The sequence below is a fragment of the Sparus aurata genome, chromosome 3 (assembly GCF_900880675.1).
Source record: "Sparus aurata chromosome 3, fSpaAur1.1, whole genome shotgun sequence".
Lineage (NCBI taxonomy): Eukaryota > Metazoa > Chordata > Actinopteri > Spariformes > Sparidae > Sparus > Sparus aurata.
In genome coordinates this window covers 24,360,293-24,379,278 of record NC_044189.1, presented here as the reverse complement: position 1 = coordinate 24,379,278, position 18,986 = coordinate 24,360,293, and the positions used below count along the sequence as shown (strand labels likewise).

Sequence of the window (18,986 nt, the reverse complement as noted above, 5' to 3'; positions counted from 1 at the left end):
GGACAGAGCTGTAACAATTATCAACCCCCTGACAACAGCAATCTGTTTGTGCCCGACTGTCATTTGTGTTGTTGACAAGTAGTGATGGTGACGACAACGATATCAGCCCCTACTCTCCACTTAAAATGTATCCTCCTGGGAACCAAGGAAAAAAGTGTCATATATTTTCTTTTCTTTTTTTTTTGGTATTTCCTACCTATTTGACTTAAAAAAGACTTTTTTAAATTGATTTTTTTAATTATTTTACAGCATGTCCATTTAAGTGTGAAAAGACAGCCGCACTTAGAAGATAAAAAATAGTATAATAAAAAGCTCCAGAGTGATATTAAACCAAAAATACATTAACTTTGATTAAAAAAACTAAATTATTTATAATTTTGGATTGTTTTACTTGCTTACAGGTTGCAAGGATAGTATATTTTCTATTTAAACTGATTGCTTCCAGTTGCTCGAAGGCCCTTTGCCAGCAATGCAATGATCCTCTGGTTCCGGTATGTTGGGGGGTGGCGCCTCCACGGATCAGACCTGCTCCAGCATGTTCTACAGATGTTTGATCAGATTGGGATCTGGAACCTTGGGCCCTTTATTGTGGTCCTAAAGCTGTTCCTGAGCAGTGTTTGTGGTGTGTCAAGGCACACTGTCCTGCCGGGGGGCCACTGCCATCGGGTGGCGTTGTTGTGATGAGGGGGTGAACTTGGTCCAAGTACAAAAGTGTTTAAATGTGTATTTTGGACATTTTCTTTTCACTGTTATAAAACAAGTAAAAAGGACACACAGATTGTTTGCATGCACAGATCAATGTGCCATTTCAGGCTGTATTTACTGATGCACACAACAGCTATATTTCTATGCTCAGATTAAGGCCATTTATTGCTTCTTTATACATTTCTGTGGCTGTGGCTGTTGTCAATATTTTGAAAAAAACAACATATAAGTTGTGTAAATCTTAATCACTTTTACATCCGACTGTCAAAGAGTCTATAATCACATGTTTCTGTAATTTGAAAACAATATTAAGTAATATACATAAACTAGCAGAACAGAAAACCGTATAGCCTCGTTTTCATTTATCACCATTAATGTGTGAACAGACAGATATTTAAATTGCAAATATATACATGAAAAGTTTGAGAAAATCCTAATTCTTTAAAGACTATTCAACATAATTTAAACAAGAGTACTTACCATAGCTGAAGAAAACAACACAGTCTGTTGATGTCCTCAAGGAAGGTGTGATCAGCTGTCACCTGCTGGGAACAGGTGATACAGGTGACATCCAGCCTCGGTCACAGAACCACTATTAACATTTACCAGCATGTGAATGGGTGTTTTTTGTAACAACTACATACAGAAACTAGATTTTATCAGGAAGTCGTTCTTCCACCTTCAGTGTACTTTGTGTCAGGTCAGTGTGTGGGAGTAACAAAGACATGTGCATGTCACAGCTGTCTGTCACTACGTGGACAGAAACTACGGGTCATCCATAAGATCGATTGTTGTGAAGCATTGGTCGAAGAACAGATGTCTTCCTGTGGGAACAGATTCAACCATGCGTAGGACAGCTGCGGCTCCAACACCCAATCTTCGGCCCCTGAATGTATTCTTCCCTTGTTACTCTTCGAAATCCAGCATCAAATAATTTGGATAAGTAAGGACAAAACCTTTAGGCCAGTAGGGTTTAGCTTGCCTGGACCATATTACCTGACCGGACAGCGGCCCGTGAAAGGGACGATTTGCTCATCGATACAGACCTTCTCAGACTTTGATAGGCTGAAACAGCCTTGCGTCACGCCATCAAGTAATGGGCTGACTCTCCAAAGAATGTCCGCCTTCTTTGTTTCCTCTGTTAATCCAAGTCATCAACAACCTTGAGTGAGCTTCTCAGCTTGAAGAACCTATCCCTTATCATTTTGCTTCTTATAAGTGGCACTTTTTGTCTTTTGGCACAAAACATTTTGAATCTGGGATAGTCAAGGCAGCCCATGTGGACTGATATGCCAAAGAAGATCTTAATTTCTTGTGAAGTAGTATTCAGAGGCACTGCTCTAGTTTGTAGCTCTCTTTGGTTTTTGAATGCTGCAATATCTTCAAAGACTTTGTGGTCAATGTACTGGGAAAAGTACTGAATTGGACTCGGCAAGTGTCGGAGAGTCATCTTGACAGTCAAGAACCCAAGCACAGGTGTGAATCCGTCATGATAAAAAAAACAATAAATCAAATGGACTGATAATTAATCCTCACCCCAATCTAATTGGATTAAATGCAGTCAGGTAGTAGTGCATAATTGGGACTATTCCTATGTTATGGATGTGATATGGTCCATAAACATTTATTTTATGACACCACTTGGAAATCTTCATACCTCAAGGATCACTGATAAATATCACTTATACATATCAATATGTCTGCATTAAGGGTGTTACATTACATAGAATACTGTAAAAAATATAATTTATAGTAAATGTTACCATGAATATCAACAGTAGCCAATTACTTGAACTGAATATATCCTGGATCAATATAAAACATATGTGCTACTCCTGGCCCACAGAGGGCGATGTCTGTCCTGCTTATCCCTGTCTGTCTCTGTCTCTGTATCGGTCTGCTCATCTGAACCTCCTGCATCTTCTTCCTCTTCTTCACCATCTTCTTCTATCCCAGGTTCAATCTCATCCTCATCTTTCTCATCACCAGACAGCTCCAAATCTGAATCTCCCTCAGCTATCTTGTAAAGAATTCCATCTGCTTCAGTTCTGTCTCCTACAAAAATGTTGAGTCATGAAGTACATGAAGGTGGCCTTGGTGTCCAGTATAATTGACATTTATAAAAGGACTATTATTCAAAACATAAGAAACTTAACTGCTTTCAGAACTTATTATATCAACTCTGACATGTTAATAAACAAGAAAATGTATGATTATCATAGTAAAAAAACAACAACAATAGATATTTGACTTATCGCTCCTCTTTCCTTAAGATGCGCTTGATGCTGTCCATATTGGATGAAAAGGAAGGGCCTATCACATTTTATTATCACTGGAAAGCCCAGGATGTCCTCTTGACAATACAGCAGGGATTGATTGAGAACCTTAAAAGAGTAAAAGCAGATGCATGTGAACAAAATGTCCAGTATAGAGGACAGAAGTCAATGGGCTGGATCTCAGGAGGATAAATTGATGATTTGACATACAATTCAGACTCAGACAGTGGATACAACTGTCTTGAAAACAAACATAAATTATCAGAAATTGCCAATCTATCAGCAACATAGGATTTTAAATGTATGTATGTGTGTACAATATTAACAGCTAGTGTTTACTATAATGGCACAAAATAACCTAGAGCCATTCTGTCACATCAACCTGGCAAAGTTGTCAAACTGGGTCCCACTATAAGTGTCACAGGGACCATATTGCCCTGATGAAAGACACACACAGAAAATATTAACAGCCATCTAGGTTGAACAGCAAATAAAAAAATGTAGATCTTTGTTTTATCAGACACATATTCAACCACTTACATGATTGAATACTCCTACAGGTGCTGTAAAGCTCAGGTCTATTTCAAATGCAACAAGTGTCACGAGCAGCGAGACTTAAAGGGACATTTTTTAGTTTTGGAAAATAAACTACATTTTTTAAATATTTACAATAGGTTTTTCTTAGAAGCAAATAAGGTCCCCAGAACACTGTTTGAAGCTAGAAGGGTGGCATATAAGGGTGGCATATAATAAACAAAAAGTAAAACAAGTTAGTACACCTTTAAATTTCATTGTCAGCTAGTGACCTGTTTCCCAGGCAAAAAAACAGAAGTAATACTGCTTGTCAGTTCACATGATTTAACCATATCACATCACTGTGGTTCAGACCTCGATGTGAAAGAAGAAAGATCATCAGGCAGTGGTAAGTACAGACAATGCATGGTGTGAGTGAAGCATTTACAAACTTCAACATCCTTCGAGTCTTATTGTATCAAACAGTCTCAGTCCGGTGCCAGATACCACAGCACACCTTCAGGGGTCTACTGGAGTCTATGCCTCGACGGGTCAGGGTTGTTTTCGCAGCAAAAGGGGGAACAACACAATATTAGGCAGGTGGTCATGATGTTATGCCTGATCGGTGTATGTACATCATAGAAATGGAGGCTGTGTGTATTACATTCGAAAATTGTTTTTCCAGAGGAAGGTTAGGATTGCAAATGATTTCAATCAGGTTGTCTGAAGGTTACACAAAAATACCCTCAGAAGTTTTTGGTAAGGTTTTTGTAAACATGAGCTTTAAATAGGGAACCTTTAGGGGAACTTTTAGGGGCCTTTTTCTGAAGGTTACCTATTTTGTTATTCAATCCACCTCCACTGAATAAATTTAATCAAGTCAAAGAATCAGAAGTTGAAAAAGAAGGTGCTGGGATGAAGCGGATAAAAAGGTTTGTCTGTCTCAGAAAAAGAAGACACACAAAAACAGAACAGGAACAAACAACAAAGGTTCTCTTGAATATTATGTTTCATGTGGGACCAATGTACACATAAATGCATAGGACATCTTCTTTCAGTTCTGTCAAGGTGACCGCTGTGTCTGGATTCACATCAGAAGTACCACAAAAAGTTTCCATGTCCCAGAAAACGCGTGACAAGCTGTGTGAAAGAAGAGCCTGGGCATTTTGATTTTCCACTTGTGGTAAATTTTCACAGCATTTCAAGTTTCAAGTTTCTCACCGTGGCAAAGTTGTGAGTTTCCGACAGTATTGTATGAAGTTCCCAAAAGTCATACTTGAATTAAAGTAAAGAATTTTTTCAAAATACTTTAATTTACAAATTCACTCATTTAACTAGTAACTAAACTTATCAAATTAATGTAGTGAGTAAAGAGTATGATATTTGCTTCCAAAATGTAGTGGAGTGGAAGAATAAAGTAGGAGAAAATTGAAATACTCTAGTTAAGTACCTCAAAGTTGTACTTGAGTACAGTACTTTAGTAAATGTACTTAGCTGCACTCCATCACTGGTGTTTCTTTCCATCCTAATGATTGGGCATTTGCATTTTGTATGGTTTACTTCACAGATTTGTTGTGTCTAGACATGTTGTCTATACTACAATATACCTACATACTGTTATCATGATATGAGACTATATGATCTTAGATTATGAATATTGTTAGATCATGATGGAGTTGTCTTTTCATTGTTTTAAAGTCTACATTACAGTAAAGTGGTGTCATTTTCTGAATTTACCAGATTTAATTAGGTAACTTCATTCTTCCTTATATCATTACTATTTATCAAAAAAATCATGTGTTACTTTTCTATGAAACTACCAGGGTTGGGAGGGTTACTTTAAAAATGTAGTCCGATACAGTTACTAATTACCTGTTAAAAAATGTAGTCAGTAACGTAATCCAAGTACCACAATATTAAAGTAATGTAACTTGATTACTTTAAGTTACTTTTGGATTAACTTTTAAATACCTTGTTGTGATCTAAGTGTTAGTGACCCATTTCAGTCACTGCAGGTTATTCAGGCAATTTTATAACGTACAAGCCTCACAAGGTGGCAGTAACTACATTTCAAGTGCCTATGGGGCCCTCGAAAGTCAACGAGTTTTACACGATGAAGTCCGTGCAAATGTTTCACAATAAAAGCCTACTGAGCTATTTATGCTAGAGGACTTTTAATTTGAGACGGACACAGGAAGTGTTGAGTTAACAATGTAATGTCTTTATTTTAACAGGGCAAACGGGAGTGAACCAAAACGAGCCTTCAAAACTACCAAAAAACCTAAACATGTACCATTCCGGTCACCAGCAGCACCACCACCCACAGACCCAGTAGTAGTACCTAGTAGCAGCAGTAGAAACAAGGACAGCCCGAGTCTGGTTAGCAGGCTAACTAATGTTAACTTTAGCTAACAGAATTTCTGTGTAGCTAGCTAACGTTCGCAGTTTCGCTTACCATTAAATGTTTCTTTAAATTAGATGTGGTGTCCTTGGACGATGGCAGTGTGTGCACAGCTGGGAGGCATAGCTTGCACTGTGCAGTGATGTTGTTCCCTCTTACTTCTTTAGAAACAAAGTGATGGCGAAATTTCCACGCCGTGAAAGAATTTTTTTTTCTCTAGCGCTCGAGTCCATAATGAGCCGCCTGGCTTCATTTGAGAGCAGAGCGTCGTTGTGACTGACTTGTCTGAAGTGTAGTAATGTGTGCACGCGTGCATACGGCATTGCCGCATTGGCAAGTGTTAGATTAATTCATTCACATTTATTAATCATTCATCATCATATATTTTAATTGTAATCCAACTAATAACCCCATTTTTTCCCAGATGTACCTGTAATCTGATTACGTCTTTTTTTTCTGTAACTGTAACGGAATACAGTTACTGCTTTTTTGTATCCTAATTACGTAACGCCGTTACATGTAGTCCGTTACTCCCCAAGCCTGGAAACTACCAATAGTCATCCCTACATTATTGTCACAATATGTTTATGAAGGTATTCAGCCCAGTTCAAGCATTTATCAAGTGCTCTTGAGGAGATTTCAAAGTGCCTAGATAAATATTTTTCAGTTCTACAAATGTGTCAGGGACCTTGAACACGATAAACACAGTTCTACAGCACGGTTGATAAGATGATATCTTGACTTAAAACAATTCTTGTCTTGAAGTGCTGCAAACTTTTGTCCCAAACCAAATTAAAAATTGGTTGGTTTCATACACAGGCAAAGAATCACTTCTTCAGATGAGGTTTTGGGATATAAAATTAGTACAATGATGAGTTTACATAACAATTATTTATTTTGAATGTCATTGAAAAAATACATACATTTGTTTTTCATTTTCAAACAGTTGACACGCATTTGGCGTACAATCTTTGCCATGATTACATGTGTACTTTTTACCTTACAGTCGTATGTAGCTGGACCATGAATAATTTCTGATGATAAAGCAGAATATATTTAGAGCTCTGATCACATACATTTCACGTCCTCAAAAAAAAAAAAAAATTCAGTGCCTAAGGTGTCACAAAGAAGATTTTACCAAAACAATAACTTTAAAAAGATTAATCAAAGTATGGATCCCCCTAAGGGTCATGGCGAGAATGTTTTTAGGAGTACTTTTTTCCTTCCTATCCTTCTAAGCTGCGTTATTATGGATCAAACACACTGACCTCTTCGGCCTCACTCCTGGTCTTCTGCAGCTTCTCTTGGGATGTAGAATTCTTTATCCCATTTAAATTCCACCATGCTCAGATAATGACTAAGCTCTTTCGAGACACTGTTTTTAGCCTTCTGCCTGTTCTCATCTGTGTTGAGATGAGATGTTTGCTGTACTAGCTCTCTCATTTCGTTCTCTTTTTTAAGCAAGTTGCTTATACTTTCAGCTTCAGCACAGTGGCCATAGGACCATACCTGTTTTTCACTCGTTGTCAAACCAAACAAATTCCCACATGACCTGCATGGATCCATTTGTTTTACTTGTCTGAGGCTGAACCCCTGACACCTGACCTGCTCTGGAAGTCTGATGGTTCCATCAAAATATGACTTCCTCTTCTTAGATGGATAGTAGCTCATCACTGCATCAGCCACATATCTGTCCCAAGTGCTGAGACAGGATGCAGCAACCATGATACGCCCAGGATTACGGCCAGAAGTGGACATGGAGACTCCGTAGTACCTGACTGAATCTTCTGCAGTGTTCTTCTGAGTGACACAGACGGTGGAGGAGACCAGATCATTTGATGCACCCAGCCTCTTGATGAGCTGCCGAAGCCTGTTGATGATTTGATTTTCATTCTGTTGTCCAGTCAGTTGCACAATCTGTAAGAAATCACAAATGTTATCAAGCTGCTGTTATTCCTTTCTGATGCGGTATTAAAATCTACAGAAACTGCTGGGGTGCCAATGCATTGACTTTGCAACAGACACTTAATACATGCGTTCAAAGCACATTTTCCAATGTTGTGAAAAACACATTTATAATTTCCATGTTTTTTAAGAGTCTGTGGTTCACACTGATACCCAATGGTGTCCAATTGAGACAGAATTGAAAATCATTATATTTTTAAGTAACTTTGATAACCAAAGAAGACCAAAGGAGTCCTGAGTGTCATGAAATCCACAGTCAAGTTACCTAAACCCCACTGAACATTTATGGGGGCATTCTGTGACTTAGAAACTGTCATGCCATGCTGCGATAACATGGGTCAACAGGTTTTACACAAATTGTGAAGTCCATGCCAGTTAGCGTGCATGTGGTTACTAAAGCAAAAGTTGGACATACCAAGTGCTTGTGGACATTTTTCAAACGCAAAAGAATTGTAAAGCTGATATAGAGTGCTGTAGGAAGGATGTGTTTATGTAGGCTAACACGGAAGTTGGTATCACCCGGGTCCCCACCACAAATACAGGTATTTTTCAAATAGATTTCAGCTCTGTGGCAAACAAGTTTATGATGCTTAAACACTTTGTTCAGCAGGATCATTTTCACAAATTACGATTTTTGCAGAGTAAAATAAATAACCAGAAGTGAAAAGTAATGAGAATCTATAAACTAACTACATCGCAGTTGCATGGCTTCACATCACCACAACTAAATATGCAATAAATTAACAAATCTACAAGTTGTAAAGTTAGAGTTAGAATAGTTGCAACTAAAGTCGGCCTGTAAAGACAAACTAGTGAGTAGATGATTCTCCATGTTTGGCTTAGCATTAAATACCCCTAACAACCTACTAACCTTGGCTTGGGCTCACAGACTTTTGGATTTGATGACCCCTGATGTATATTAATATAATCTGTAATATTTGAGGATCTTTAAATGAAATATAAGTTCTATATAGCTTGATAAGAAACAGTTATAGTATGTTTTGAGAAACTATAAACTTACCATGTCTAGCACACAAGAAAATGGACTCCGCTTGGGTAGTTGGGAGGAGCAGCATTCAAAAGGCCGAGGGTAGTGGTCCCTCAGTGCTTTGAACATTTCATCATCACTCACAATATGTTTGGGGGTATATCGTGGGTCGTTGATTTCTCCCAAGAAGAAGATGCTGTGCAGAATCTGTGATGTCAAAAAACCCATGAAAATAGATCACATTCAGTGTTGTAAAGAAGCATAATGTCTACAGCTACATTATGACACAGCGAAAAACAGACATTTTCAAAGTTCAGAACAGATACCATCGGACATACCTCGTCCACTAACACTGAAGGACGTCTTCTACTTAGTTCAACCATTTCATCGATAATCAGAAAAGCACTGGATCTGAAATGGTCATCTTTCATAAATTCGACAGCAGCTTTTTCCCTAAAATATAAACAGTGATGGAATTTTACTAAGTACATTAAATCAAATACCGTACACAAGTACAATTTATATATTTTTGATAACTTTAGATACTAATTACATTGCAGAGTACATGCTCCATAGCAGCAAAAGCAGTGCAATTTTTAATTTAATTGGCAATCGAGAAAAAAACAAAAAACAAAAAAAAACACTGATTCTGAAAATTAGAAAAATGCTGAATTTTTCACGAAATAAAGTTTGATAACCGGGTGCATTTATGATAGATACTTTCAACTTACTAAAGCAATATTTTAACACAATATCTGTACTTTTACTCAAGTATGACTTTTGGGTACTTTGCACAAAACTCAATATTAATAATTAAGAAAAGAAAATAAAAGAGGAGAAAAAAAAGAAAAGAAAGCCGAATGAAGCGTTAACCACCTGTGGTTGAGTAAATCAGTTTACTTACATTGTTGTTTTTCCATTTGCAGTAGCCTGATGCAATTGGAAATAATGCACAACATATTGCAACAAAAACAGAAATTAAATTGAATGATAATGACATAATAATGCATTAATATGATTTTGACAAAGGAGCAATGTAAGCCAGCTACTCACCATTCTGTCTGTTAAATGAAACAGAAAGAAGGAAGAGAAGCCCACTCCTTCGTGCTGTCATTGACAGTTACATAAAATATGAATATTAACATACAATCATCCAATTATCCATCATGCATTATTTATTGTCACAGTACTGGGTTGCTCATTCCAGAATAAAGAAAGAAATCTTTTCATTTACCTGTACTGTATCTGTGGACACACAAAGGGCACCAACACAAATGTCAGATGCTAAACTCTTGAAAAATAAAAGCTGTTTCCACCAGCAACAGGTCAGACATTGCCCCTGAAAACACTAAAAGACACTAACGTGAATGCAGAAATACTGCAACACTTGATGATTTATCTCTTGCGCAAGTGTGTGTGTGGTTATGTTTCTAAAGTGATTCCTCTAAACAGCAGCAGCAGCAAAAAAATAAATAAATAAAACTTATGAAAACTGAAAGTAGCAATGAGAAAGTCGATAATGCAGTGACAACTAATTTAATCATGGGGACTAAGAAAGAAACCTGCGTTATTTTTTGACGTTTAATGCTTCTGTGTTGCTGCCAAGTTATCCTCCACAATTTCTTCAGTTGTGTTTGTTGGACCCAATTTTGCTGTTATATGTAGTGAATGTAAATGTATTATCAAGTGAACTCTTCACTGTATTAATTGAAACTCCTATCTTGTGGTTTGTCAGTGTTGATTTCAGGCTCATGAACAGAATTTCACAGGTAATTGTATATTTTGTATCTCTTATGTCCCACTTTTACAACCATTTATTCAATATTCAACTATTATCAGCTTATTCATGCTTTAAGACAGAAACATCAGGAATTTTATGCAACTCATCAGCCCCATTCGTAGTACTTGATTCTTTCTCACTGTTTTAAAACTGTCTTTATGCTCCTTCAGCTACTTATTTATACAAAACCAAGCCAGCAACGTCGTTTAGCCCCCAACTAGTATTCAAGCCGCACAATTTAGCTTCTAGTCCACTGTATATTTTAAATCCTTCATTCTCACCCCACTATCATGAGTCTTCACTGTCCTTCATCTATGACATTGAAGAAATCAAAGCCAGCAATTATGTTAAGCCAGCTTTTCAGCAAACCTTTAACTTTTCCTAATCCTCCATACATAACTGGCATTCTTGTAGTTATTAACATGCGTTTAGAATCAACTTTTCAACAGGCAGCATTCACAACCCCAACTTCTTCAGAAATAGCTTTTTGTAGTTGTCTTCTTATGTCTTTCTCTTTAGCTACTCAATTTATGGCACTTTAGCTATATGGTGGTTATATTGCAGTTAAGAATCACTTCTTGAGATGAGATTTCAGGAGATGAAATCAAAACAACTTGTGAGCCTGAGCTTATATCACCATCATTTTATTGTGAATAACATGATCAATACATCAACGTGTGCATCTTCTGCAAACATCATTCAAACAGTTAACACATATTCATATCTTTATTGTCGTAAATAGCTGGACCATCAATAATTTATGATGATAAAGCAGGATATATTTACAGCTTTGATCACATGAATGTCATGTCCAAAAATATATATTTTTTTAACTTTTTAAAAACACATAAAAAGAGATCTGTCATGTTGGCACAGTTGCCACAGAGCCACTACTCTGTTTCACTTGTTGTCTAACCAAACAACTTCCCACATGAACTGCCAGAATCAATTTGTTATCCTTGACTGAGGTTAAACACCTGACATCTGACCTAATCTCAAAATACTGCTTCGTGGACTTCTTTGGGTAGTAGGTCATCACTTCATCAGTCACATAACAGTCCCAGATGCTGAGATGGGATGCAGCAACAAAGAATAATTTAGGATTACGGCTGCAAGTGGGCATGGAGACTCCAAAGTACCTGACTGCAGGTTTGCAGTGTCATTCTGAGAGACACAGATGCTGGAGACCAGATCATTTGATGCACTCAGCTTTACTTCTTCAGCTCTTGAAGCCAATTGTATTTGAATTCAGTTCAACATTCGCCAATCAAAAACCATAACGCATCAGCTGTTTCTGGGAGGAAGTAATGGGACGGACAGAAGAAACTAATTCGATGCTCAATTCATAATTAATATGAGTTTGTGTGTATGAGTGCAAAGTCTTTCCTGAAGTAAACATACCATTAGGTTAAGAGTTAATATGCTGCTCCACATACAATGTTGTTGCATTGAATTGGATCTTTGTAACAAATCCTGCCTCTTACACATGCATGAGCTCAAAAAGAACCTGTAGAAGTTTGACCTTAATCTTTAGATTGAGTGGATCTGAGATTCTCCAAGAATTTGGACTTGTGTTTTTGCACCAGGTCATGATGCTCTTTATCCAGCCTCCTCCCCTCAGGATTGTTCCTTACTTTATCCCAGTTCTTCTTGGTCTACATTCAACACACAACATAAAAAAAAAAAAAAAAAAGTTGTTAGTGCTAACAGAAGATCAATCATCAAGGACCTGCTTGTGCGCAGCAAACAACTGTAACCTCTCACCATATACTTAAAGGCCTCTCCTCTGTAATAGCTCCTGGATGCTGGATAATCTATTCCCTCATCACACAGCTGCTTCAGGCTTGAAGCCACCGCATGCAGCTCCTCTCCATCGTAGGCATAGATCTCTCTGTCCTCACAGGTCATCAGAACGAGCTGGTCACACGGACACGAGGTCCCCTCCACTACACCTACAACCTGCATGCTCACTACCTCAGGAAGGTAGAATTTTCCCCACCCATTCACCACTTTATCTTCCTTTCTGTAAATGGTGTCATCCACTTCTCCTATCGTCAGTGTGGCCCCAGCTGGATTCTTTAAGGCGGAAGTCTTGCCTTTTAATTGGAGCACAAGTTCTGACACCAGTTTTAGGTAATCTGGATCTGCAACACATGTCAAGCAAGAGAAGTTTGATGGAAATATTTAACAGAGCGATGTTTTAGGATGTGTGAGGAAAAGATGTGTTGTCTACCTTTTTTACTGTTGCACTGCTTGAAGTCATGTAGATCAAACTGTTGACTTGCCAACCTGAAAAAGCAGAAAAAAACAATGCTGCAGCCTTTATTTGTGCAAACAAACATTTCTTTGCAAAAATTTAAAGAAGACAATCCAATTGATGTACTCCAGTCCCTTTGCATTGCTTTGCATTATGCTTCTTGGGCTTTCTTGTGTCCTTTCTCGTCTCTTGACCTGCTAGTGGTTCCCATCAATCAAAGAGTATACTTGGTATATCCTCCATTGATAAGTCATATTTAAAGCTTGTCCTATTTAATGCAGTAGTGAACATTTCTATTGCATCAGAACCTTATTGGATTTTTTATGAATTTTTCCAACTATTGGTGAAACTCTCAGTTGTTCTCAGGGAGAAACTTTATATTTTGATGGCAAAAAACATGAAAATAAACATTAATGCTGTTATTAATTGGTGTTAATGTGTTTTTTCTTTGGTTTTCATCAATCAATAGACCACCCTGTGTTGCACACTCAATGGTTCTGGCCTCTCTGCCATCCATTCATTCCTGATAATGGAATGAATTTGGTCCTAAATATGTTTACCTTATCATTTGACACTTTGACTATGAATATGAACATCCAACACTGTAACATTATATGTAACAAAAAGTAAGGGGAAAAAAAACCTCCCTGAACAGAACAAAAAACAGATTCTTACTTCATTGGACCATCAGTCCTTCTGGCTCTCTGTCACAAAGAAAACAAAGTGTGTATTGTTAAAAGTAGTGGTGGACAAAAACGCAAAACATTTACTCAACTTCTGAAAGTAAAGATACTAAAATGGAATAGCAATCACTGTATAATCTGGGCCTTTTTTAAATTTACTGTATCAATAGAGACCAGCTAACCTTTTTGGTCCGTGTATCTTTTGGTCATTTGATTTTCTTTCAGAAACGGGTATTAAAAAACAAAAAACTAGTGGCTATTTGATTTTCGTTTTAGAATATAAAAATTAAAATTCTTAAAATTCTATTTCATGGTCAAAAAGGGATGAGCGAAATTATAAAAATGATTCGATTTTCATTTTCTATTTCATATAACAAAAATTAAAATCACTAGAAAATAGAAACGGAAAAAAGGTCTGTTTATTCATATTCAGAGACCGGATGTTGTCATTTACTGGACGGTGCTGTGTAGAAGAAACAGTAGGCTACGGCGGGGCAATGGTCCATGTGTCTTTTGGTCATTCGATTTTCCTTTCAGAAACGGGTATCAAAAACAAAAAACTGACATTGTAAAAAAAAATCTGTCACTGAAAAAAAAAGAGACATGAAGAAAAAATCTGAAGATTGTCATTGAAAAATACAAAAAAATACAAATAAAATAAAATGATAAGATTTTCGCATTTGAATTATTTGAATTACTTTCTTTTTTCAGTGCCAATACTTGTTTCAATGCCAATACAACTGTTTTCAATACAAATGTTTTAATGACAATGTTTCTTTTTTCAGTACTGGTTTTGTTTTCAATGCCATTTTTTTTTTTTGGATGCCAAATTTTAAAGTCACCGTTCTGGCTCCATACATTTACCATACTGCTGAGAATACTTGTACACTCGAAATTTAAGTGCGGCTGATTTGACCACGGAGCGTGACGGCCGGCTTGACTGCAGTTCCGCAGTTCGAATTATAGCTTACTGTTCTTAATACCTTTATTTTGAAAAACCACTAGTTTTTTGTTTTTTAATACCCGTTTCTGAAAGGAAAATCGAATGACCAAAAGATACACGGACCCTTTTTCTTTCCCTCACAGTACTGGAAATCATAGAATACCAAAGGGAGTTACTTACTTTTCTTTGGCTTGGACCTTTATCCATTTTAGGTGGAGATGTGGCATACTGGCAGAAAGCCTTTACATTAAACAGAAAACAGAGACATTTATTTTTTAACAAATTAAAGAAATAAAACCTGCACATTTTAAGGCAAGAGAAGAAGACGGATAAGAACACTGAACAACAAACAGTACAATTTAAAATCACCCTTTAAAGCACTTTATAAATTGTGTGTTCTACGATTTCAGTGAAATGAAGCTCAGTGTAATCTTTCGGTCCAATCAGGAAGACTCTTTATTGAAGTGCGCAATAAACACAAGACACGTGATCAGCTGAAAGCTGGGGGATTCATGAATGTTGCATAAAGTATTTGTTCACTCCTGTTTGAAGTACTTTTAAAATAGCATAATTTCAGTATTCATTATAATTGTTTATGAGAAGTTCATCTCTCACATAAGATCACTTCTGTGACTGCTCACATTTGTGACAGTTTAAATGGTGTTCGCTAATAAGGAAAAACATTCAGATCACCCTGCTCATCGATCCAAGTCATGAATATGTATGTTCATTTTGACTTGGCTTGTACGCTACGTATCCTCAGGGAGATGTCGGGGTGTGCGACCTGCGGCCACTGTTCGCTACAGAGCACACAGTGACAGTGTAGGTGACGGTGTCGATGCCTGTCCAAAAGAACGCAATTGTCAATAAATCGTCCAAAACTGCATGTTGTCGTCTCTACGTCTCTGTCATGGAGGTCTGTACTCACATCCAGCTGATGGGTGGAACAGTCAGTTTTTTTACGCCGAGCGGCTCGTGTGCAGCGTGGAGACCTTAGCTGTGGTGGTGAGTGCGCAGCGTCCAGGTTAACTTGTTACACTTGTTACCATCGAGTATTTCTTTTAATCCACACTCCGTTTGAATGGTTATTTAAAGTCAGTTACCTATTAAGCTGACACCAAGACGATGTGAACACTGTGTACACTGTCATACAGCCTGCTACAAGCCCTGTCATGATTCATGATCAACGGTCATGATTCATAGTAAAGTCCAGACTTGTATTCACTCCTCTCAAGGTATCAAGATGAATATCCGAAGGAAGAGGATGACTTCTTAGAAGTTACTGCAGGTGTCAGTAAACTTCACTATCGAAGGACACTTTTTTGCTCCCGTTCCTCGCCAAGAAAAATCGGTCTGGAGCCGCAAAACACATTTGTTTCTGACTTTCTGATTTTCACCCGTCGGCCAATTAAAATTTTTTCAAACTGCCAATAATAACAGAAATCTGAATATTAGATAAAGCAAATTTAAAATTTCTTGTTACATTTTGTTGATATATTTGAGTCAAAAGTTTTTACAGGTGGGGATTTTTGATGTCTATAAATCAGAAAACATGGTCCGCTGCACCAGCCCGACCATCAAACCCAAGTTAATTATTTGGAGCATCCAGTCAAATCCACCAGACTGTCATCACACACCTCAGTCAAAGGCTAAATCACAGCACAGCCATTCGGATCAATAGATCAAGGACTGACAATGAAACAGTGAAACACACACACACGATTTCCTATCTGGGATTAATAAAGTTATCTATCTATCTATCTATCTATCTATCTATCTATCTATCTATCTATCTATCCATCTATCTATCTATCTTATGACTGAGATGTGCTTTATTTGGAAACAATTTGTAAAGTGACTGACTTTAGCCTGCTAATTGTATTAGTTCCCCTGCTTCACCTGGTGAAGTTCACTGCTCCCCCACACCTGCAGGGACAGCTGAGGTCTCCCGCCTCCCTCCACCTCCCCCTTCTTCCACAGCCTCTGTCTGCGAGACTTTCTCAGCAGCAAGCAGACGCACTTTTACAAAACACTTCCCACACGGCAACATGACATAGTTGACTTGACGTGTAAATGAGCAATACATAAACCAGATGAAATGAATGCAAACAAATTTAAGGCAGCCCCCAATTAATCACTGATGCATATGATGTATAATATGATGCTGAATGTAAGCGTTAAAATAAGGCTCACCAAGTGAGCTGCAAAAGATACATAATGAACTTTACAAGACAACTCAAACACATACAGCAGCTTCACACCACAGCAATGCAATATACTTAATGCAAACAGTAGATCACATAACAACCAGCACAACTGATATTTATAAAGGAAGACTAGGCTGTGAGAAGAATGTGTGTAAAACACCTAAATGTGTTTTGATTTGTTTTGTTTTTACTTTTTCTTCGCACTAGTCCAAAACAAAACATTTCATGGTCACCAAAAAGCCCCAAATCTTGAACTGACCTGAAAATGAAAAACACTTGTTGTGTATCCACTTAAACTGTTTTCATGTCTTCACAAGCAAAATTCAATTGTTGTACATGTTAAATTGTTGTACTCTTTTTAAACTTGAGTGTAACAGAGCCTTAAAAGTTTATATTTTCATCCTTAATTTAATTTAAAAATAAAAACTATAATCACAGAATTTTGAATTTTAAAATATCTTGAAGACAATTTTTTGTTTGCTACATAATGGCCACCAAAACAGTGTGAGACAGATACTTCACTCTGAGATAAGATCAGTATAACGTATGATGCAAACCTTATTCACTGAGGTTTATTAAACAAGCTGAAACAAAAGTAGTTACCATAGCTGAAGAGTAGACTGTGGCCTTTGCTGTCTTCGGGTAAATTACGACATGTGCTTTCACATTTCATATTTACAATAAATCTTGTGTGGCCCCGCCCCTAGGAATCCCCTGCACATTTGTTCCACGTAAGAGAGAAGTACGTAAGAAGGAGTAGAGTCATTGTTATTGAAGAACCTGTCATGGTTTACTGTGGAAGTTTGGTTTTTGCTGTAGTTTTGTTTTTTCCCTGTGTGTGTGTGTGTGTGTGTGTGTGTGTGTGTTGCTCCGTCCCGTATGGTGACTATATCAGTGCTCTTCTTATTGTGTTCGTTTATTTTCTAAAGGGATTTCTAGTGTCGAGATTCTCTTGTGTTTGTGCTTCAGTGTTTTCTCCCCTCGTGAGCAGAACCTCCAGCGCCTCCTCTCTGCCCTGCTCCTGCTCCACTGGCTCACCTGAGATCCCTCCACGCCGCCAGCGAACAAACCCAGCCCATCAACTGATTCAACAAGAGCTCTCTCCTACAATACAAACCTTCCACCTGATTTCCTGCCTCTGGTCTCTGTATTTTGGCTGCACACAAAACCCCATCGTAACAAAATTGCAGTTCATTAACGCATAAATGAAACCGGAGCTGACGTACTAAACAATAAACAGAATACAGAAAATAGGCAAAATAGACATATGTATAAAATGCAGACATATAGGCCTACGTCACATCATATCATCGGTCCAGAACAACAATAAAGACATGAGGCAATCCTTTCTCTGGACGAACTTCTCCAAGACCTGATGGATATTCTATTCTGCTGCAAGCAGACCTTCTTTTCTTCCTCTCCTTCTTCTTCTTCTTCTTCTTCTTGAAGGTAGAAAAGTTGCGTGCACATATTCTCAAATACATTAAATGCAAATGCATCGGAATATTCGCAGGTTCAGACCGTCCTCCGACTCGCTGCCCTCCAGAAAAGAATCTCCACTTCCTTTTCCACACCGTCAGAGTTGGTCTCCTGGTATGAGCTGGCACCTCCCTAGACCTGACTGACGGGAATGACTCATGGACCTCCACACTTTCTCCCTGCTCCACTGTAAAGAGTTTAATAAAGACCTCTGTCTCCCCCCAGCGTTACACCTGTTGCGTCTTTATGTGTTCCCTTTGGAAAGTTTTAGAATATGATTTGTTTAAAGAGAAAGAAAACAAGGGCTTTCCTTCTGTACATGAGTAAGAATTAAACTTTACTTGTTCTTTATTCTAAGACATTAAAGTGGAAAAAAGACATGACAGTTCCTGAAGCTGAAATGTCTCGGGCGCCCCCTGGTGGCCGCCTGCAGTATAGGTGTAGGTCAAACCCTGGATGTACAGGGTCAGTCTGTGAAAATGTGTCCAGTGGTGGTCAGGTGAAGTGTTTATAATGTGGATATCTGGATATTAAAGGCTCATCTGCAATTTTTCTGTGGTGGTCCTAGTAATAAGCTTCAGTCTATTTTTTCTTTAAGTGTACTGAAGTAACAAATCACATGACATGGTTAAGCTCTGAGTAAAAAAAAAAAAGAAAGATAAAATAATGTGTTTCAATTGCTTATTATATATAATCAGTTTTTTACTGATTTTTTTATATCTATATTTTCACTTTCTGGTCAGCAGGTTAAATTACTCCAAAATAATAATTAAAAAAATATGCAATATT

At 37.6% G+C, this 18,986-nt stretch overlaps 2 protein-coding genes across 2 annotated transcripts; both read right to left on the bottom strand.

The window, feature by feature from the left end:
- Positions 1-6,836: 6,836 nt before the first annotated feature.
- LOC115579115 (uncharacterized) lies at positions 6,837-9,821 on the bottom strand. The gene is made up of 4 exons (XM_030412627.1): positions 9,753-9,821; positions 9,187-9,301; positions 8,882-9,055; positions 6,837-7,812 (listed from the first exon to the last, which is right to left on the bottom strand). Coding segments are annotated over exons 1-4 (930 nt in total). The 5' UTR covers positions 9,755-9,821; the 3' UTR covers positions 6,837-7,173.
- Positions 9,822-11,256: 1,435 nt separating this feature from the next.
- LOC115578450 (uncharacterized) lies at positions 11,257-17,345 on the bottom strand. The gene is made up of 6 exons (XM_030411408.1): positions 17,322-17,345; positions 14,692-14,751; positions 13,561-13,589; positions 12,862-12,917; positions 12,393-12,772; positions 11,257-12,283 (listed from the first exon to the last, which is right to left on the bottom strand). The coding sequence occupies exons 1-6, from the start codon at positions 17,322-17,324 to the stop codon at positions 12,152-12,154; spliced, it is 660 nt and encodes a 219-aa protein (XP_030267268.1). The 5' UTR covers positions 17,325-17,345; the 3' UTR covers positions 11,257-12,151.
- Positions 17,346-18,986: the final 1,641 nt, after the last annotated feature.

Bases quoted from the DNA above. Each gene is read 5' to 3' on its own strand.
- LOC115579115 (XM_030412627.1), bottom strand. The intron at 9,056-9,186 runs GTATGTCCGATG...TTGACATCACAG, and splicing joins CTTCAGTGTTAGTGGACGAG to ATTCTGCACAGCATCTTCTT. The intron at 7,813-8,881 runs GTAAGTTTATAG...GATTTCTTACAG, and splicing joins TTTCTTGTGTGCTAGACATG to ATTGTGCAACTGACTGGACA.
- LOC115578450 (XM_030411408.1), bottom strand. The intron at 13,590-14,691 runs GTAAGTAACTCC...TCTTTGTGACAG, and splicing joins AAGGTCCAAGCCAAAGAAAA to AGAGCCAGAAGGACTGATGG. The intron at 12,773-12,861 runs GTAGACAACACA...CATGTGTTGCAG, and splicing joins GCAGTGCAACAGTAAAAAAG to ATCCAGATTACCTAAAACTG.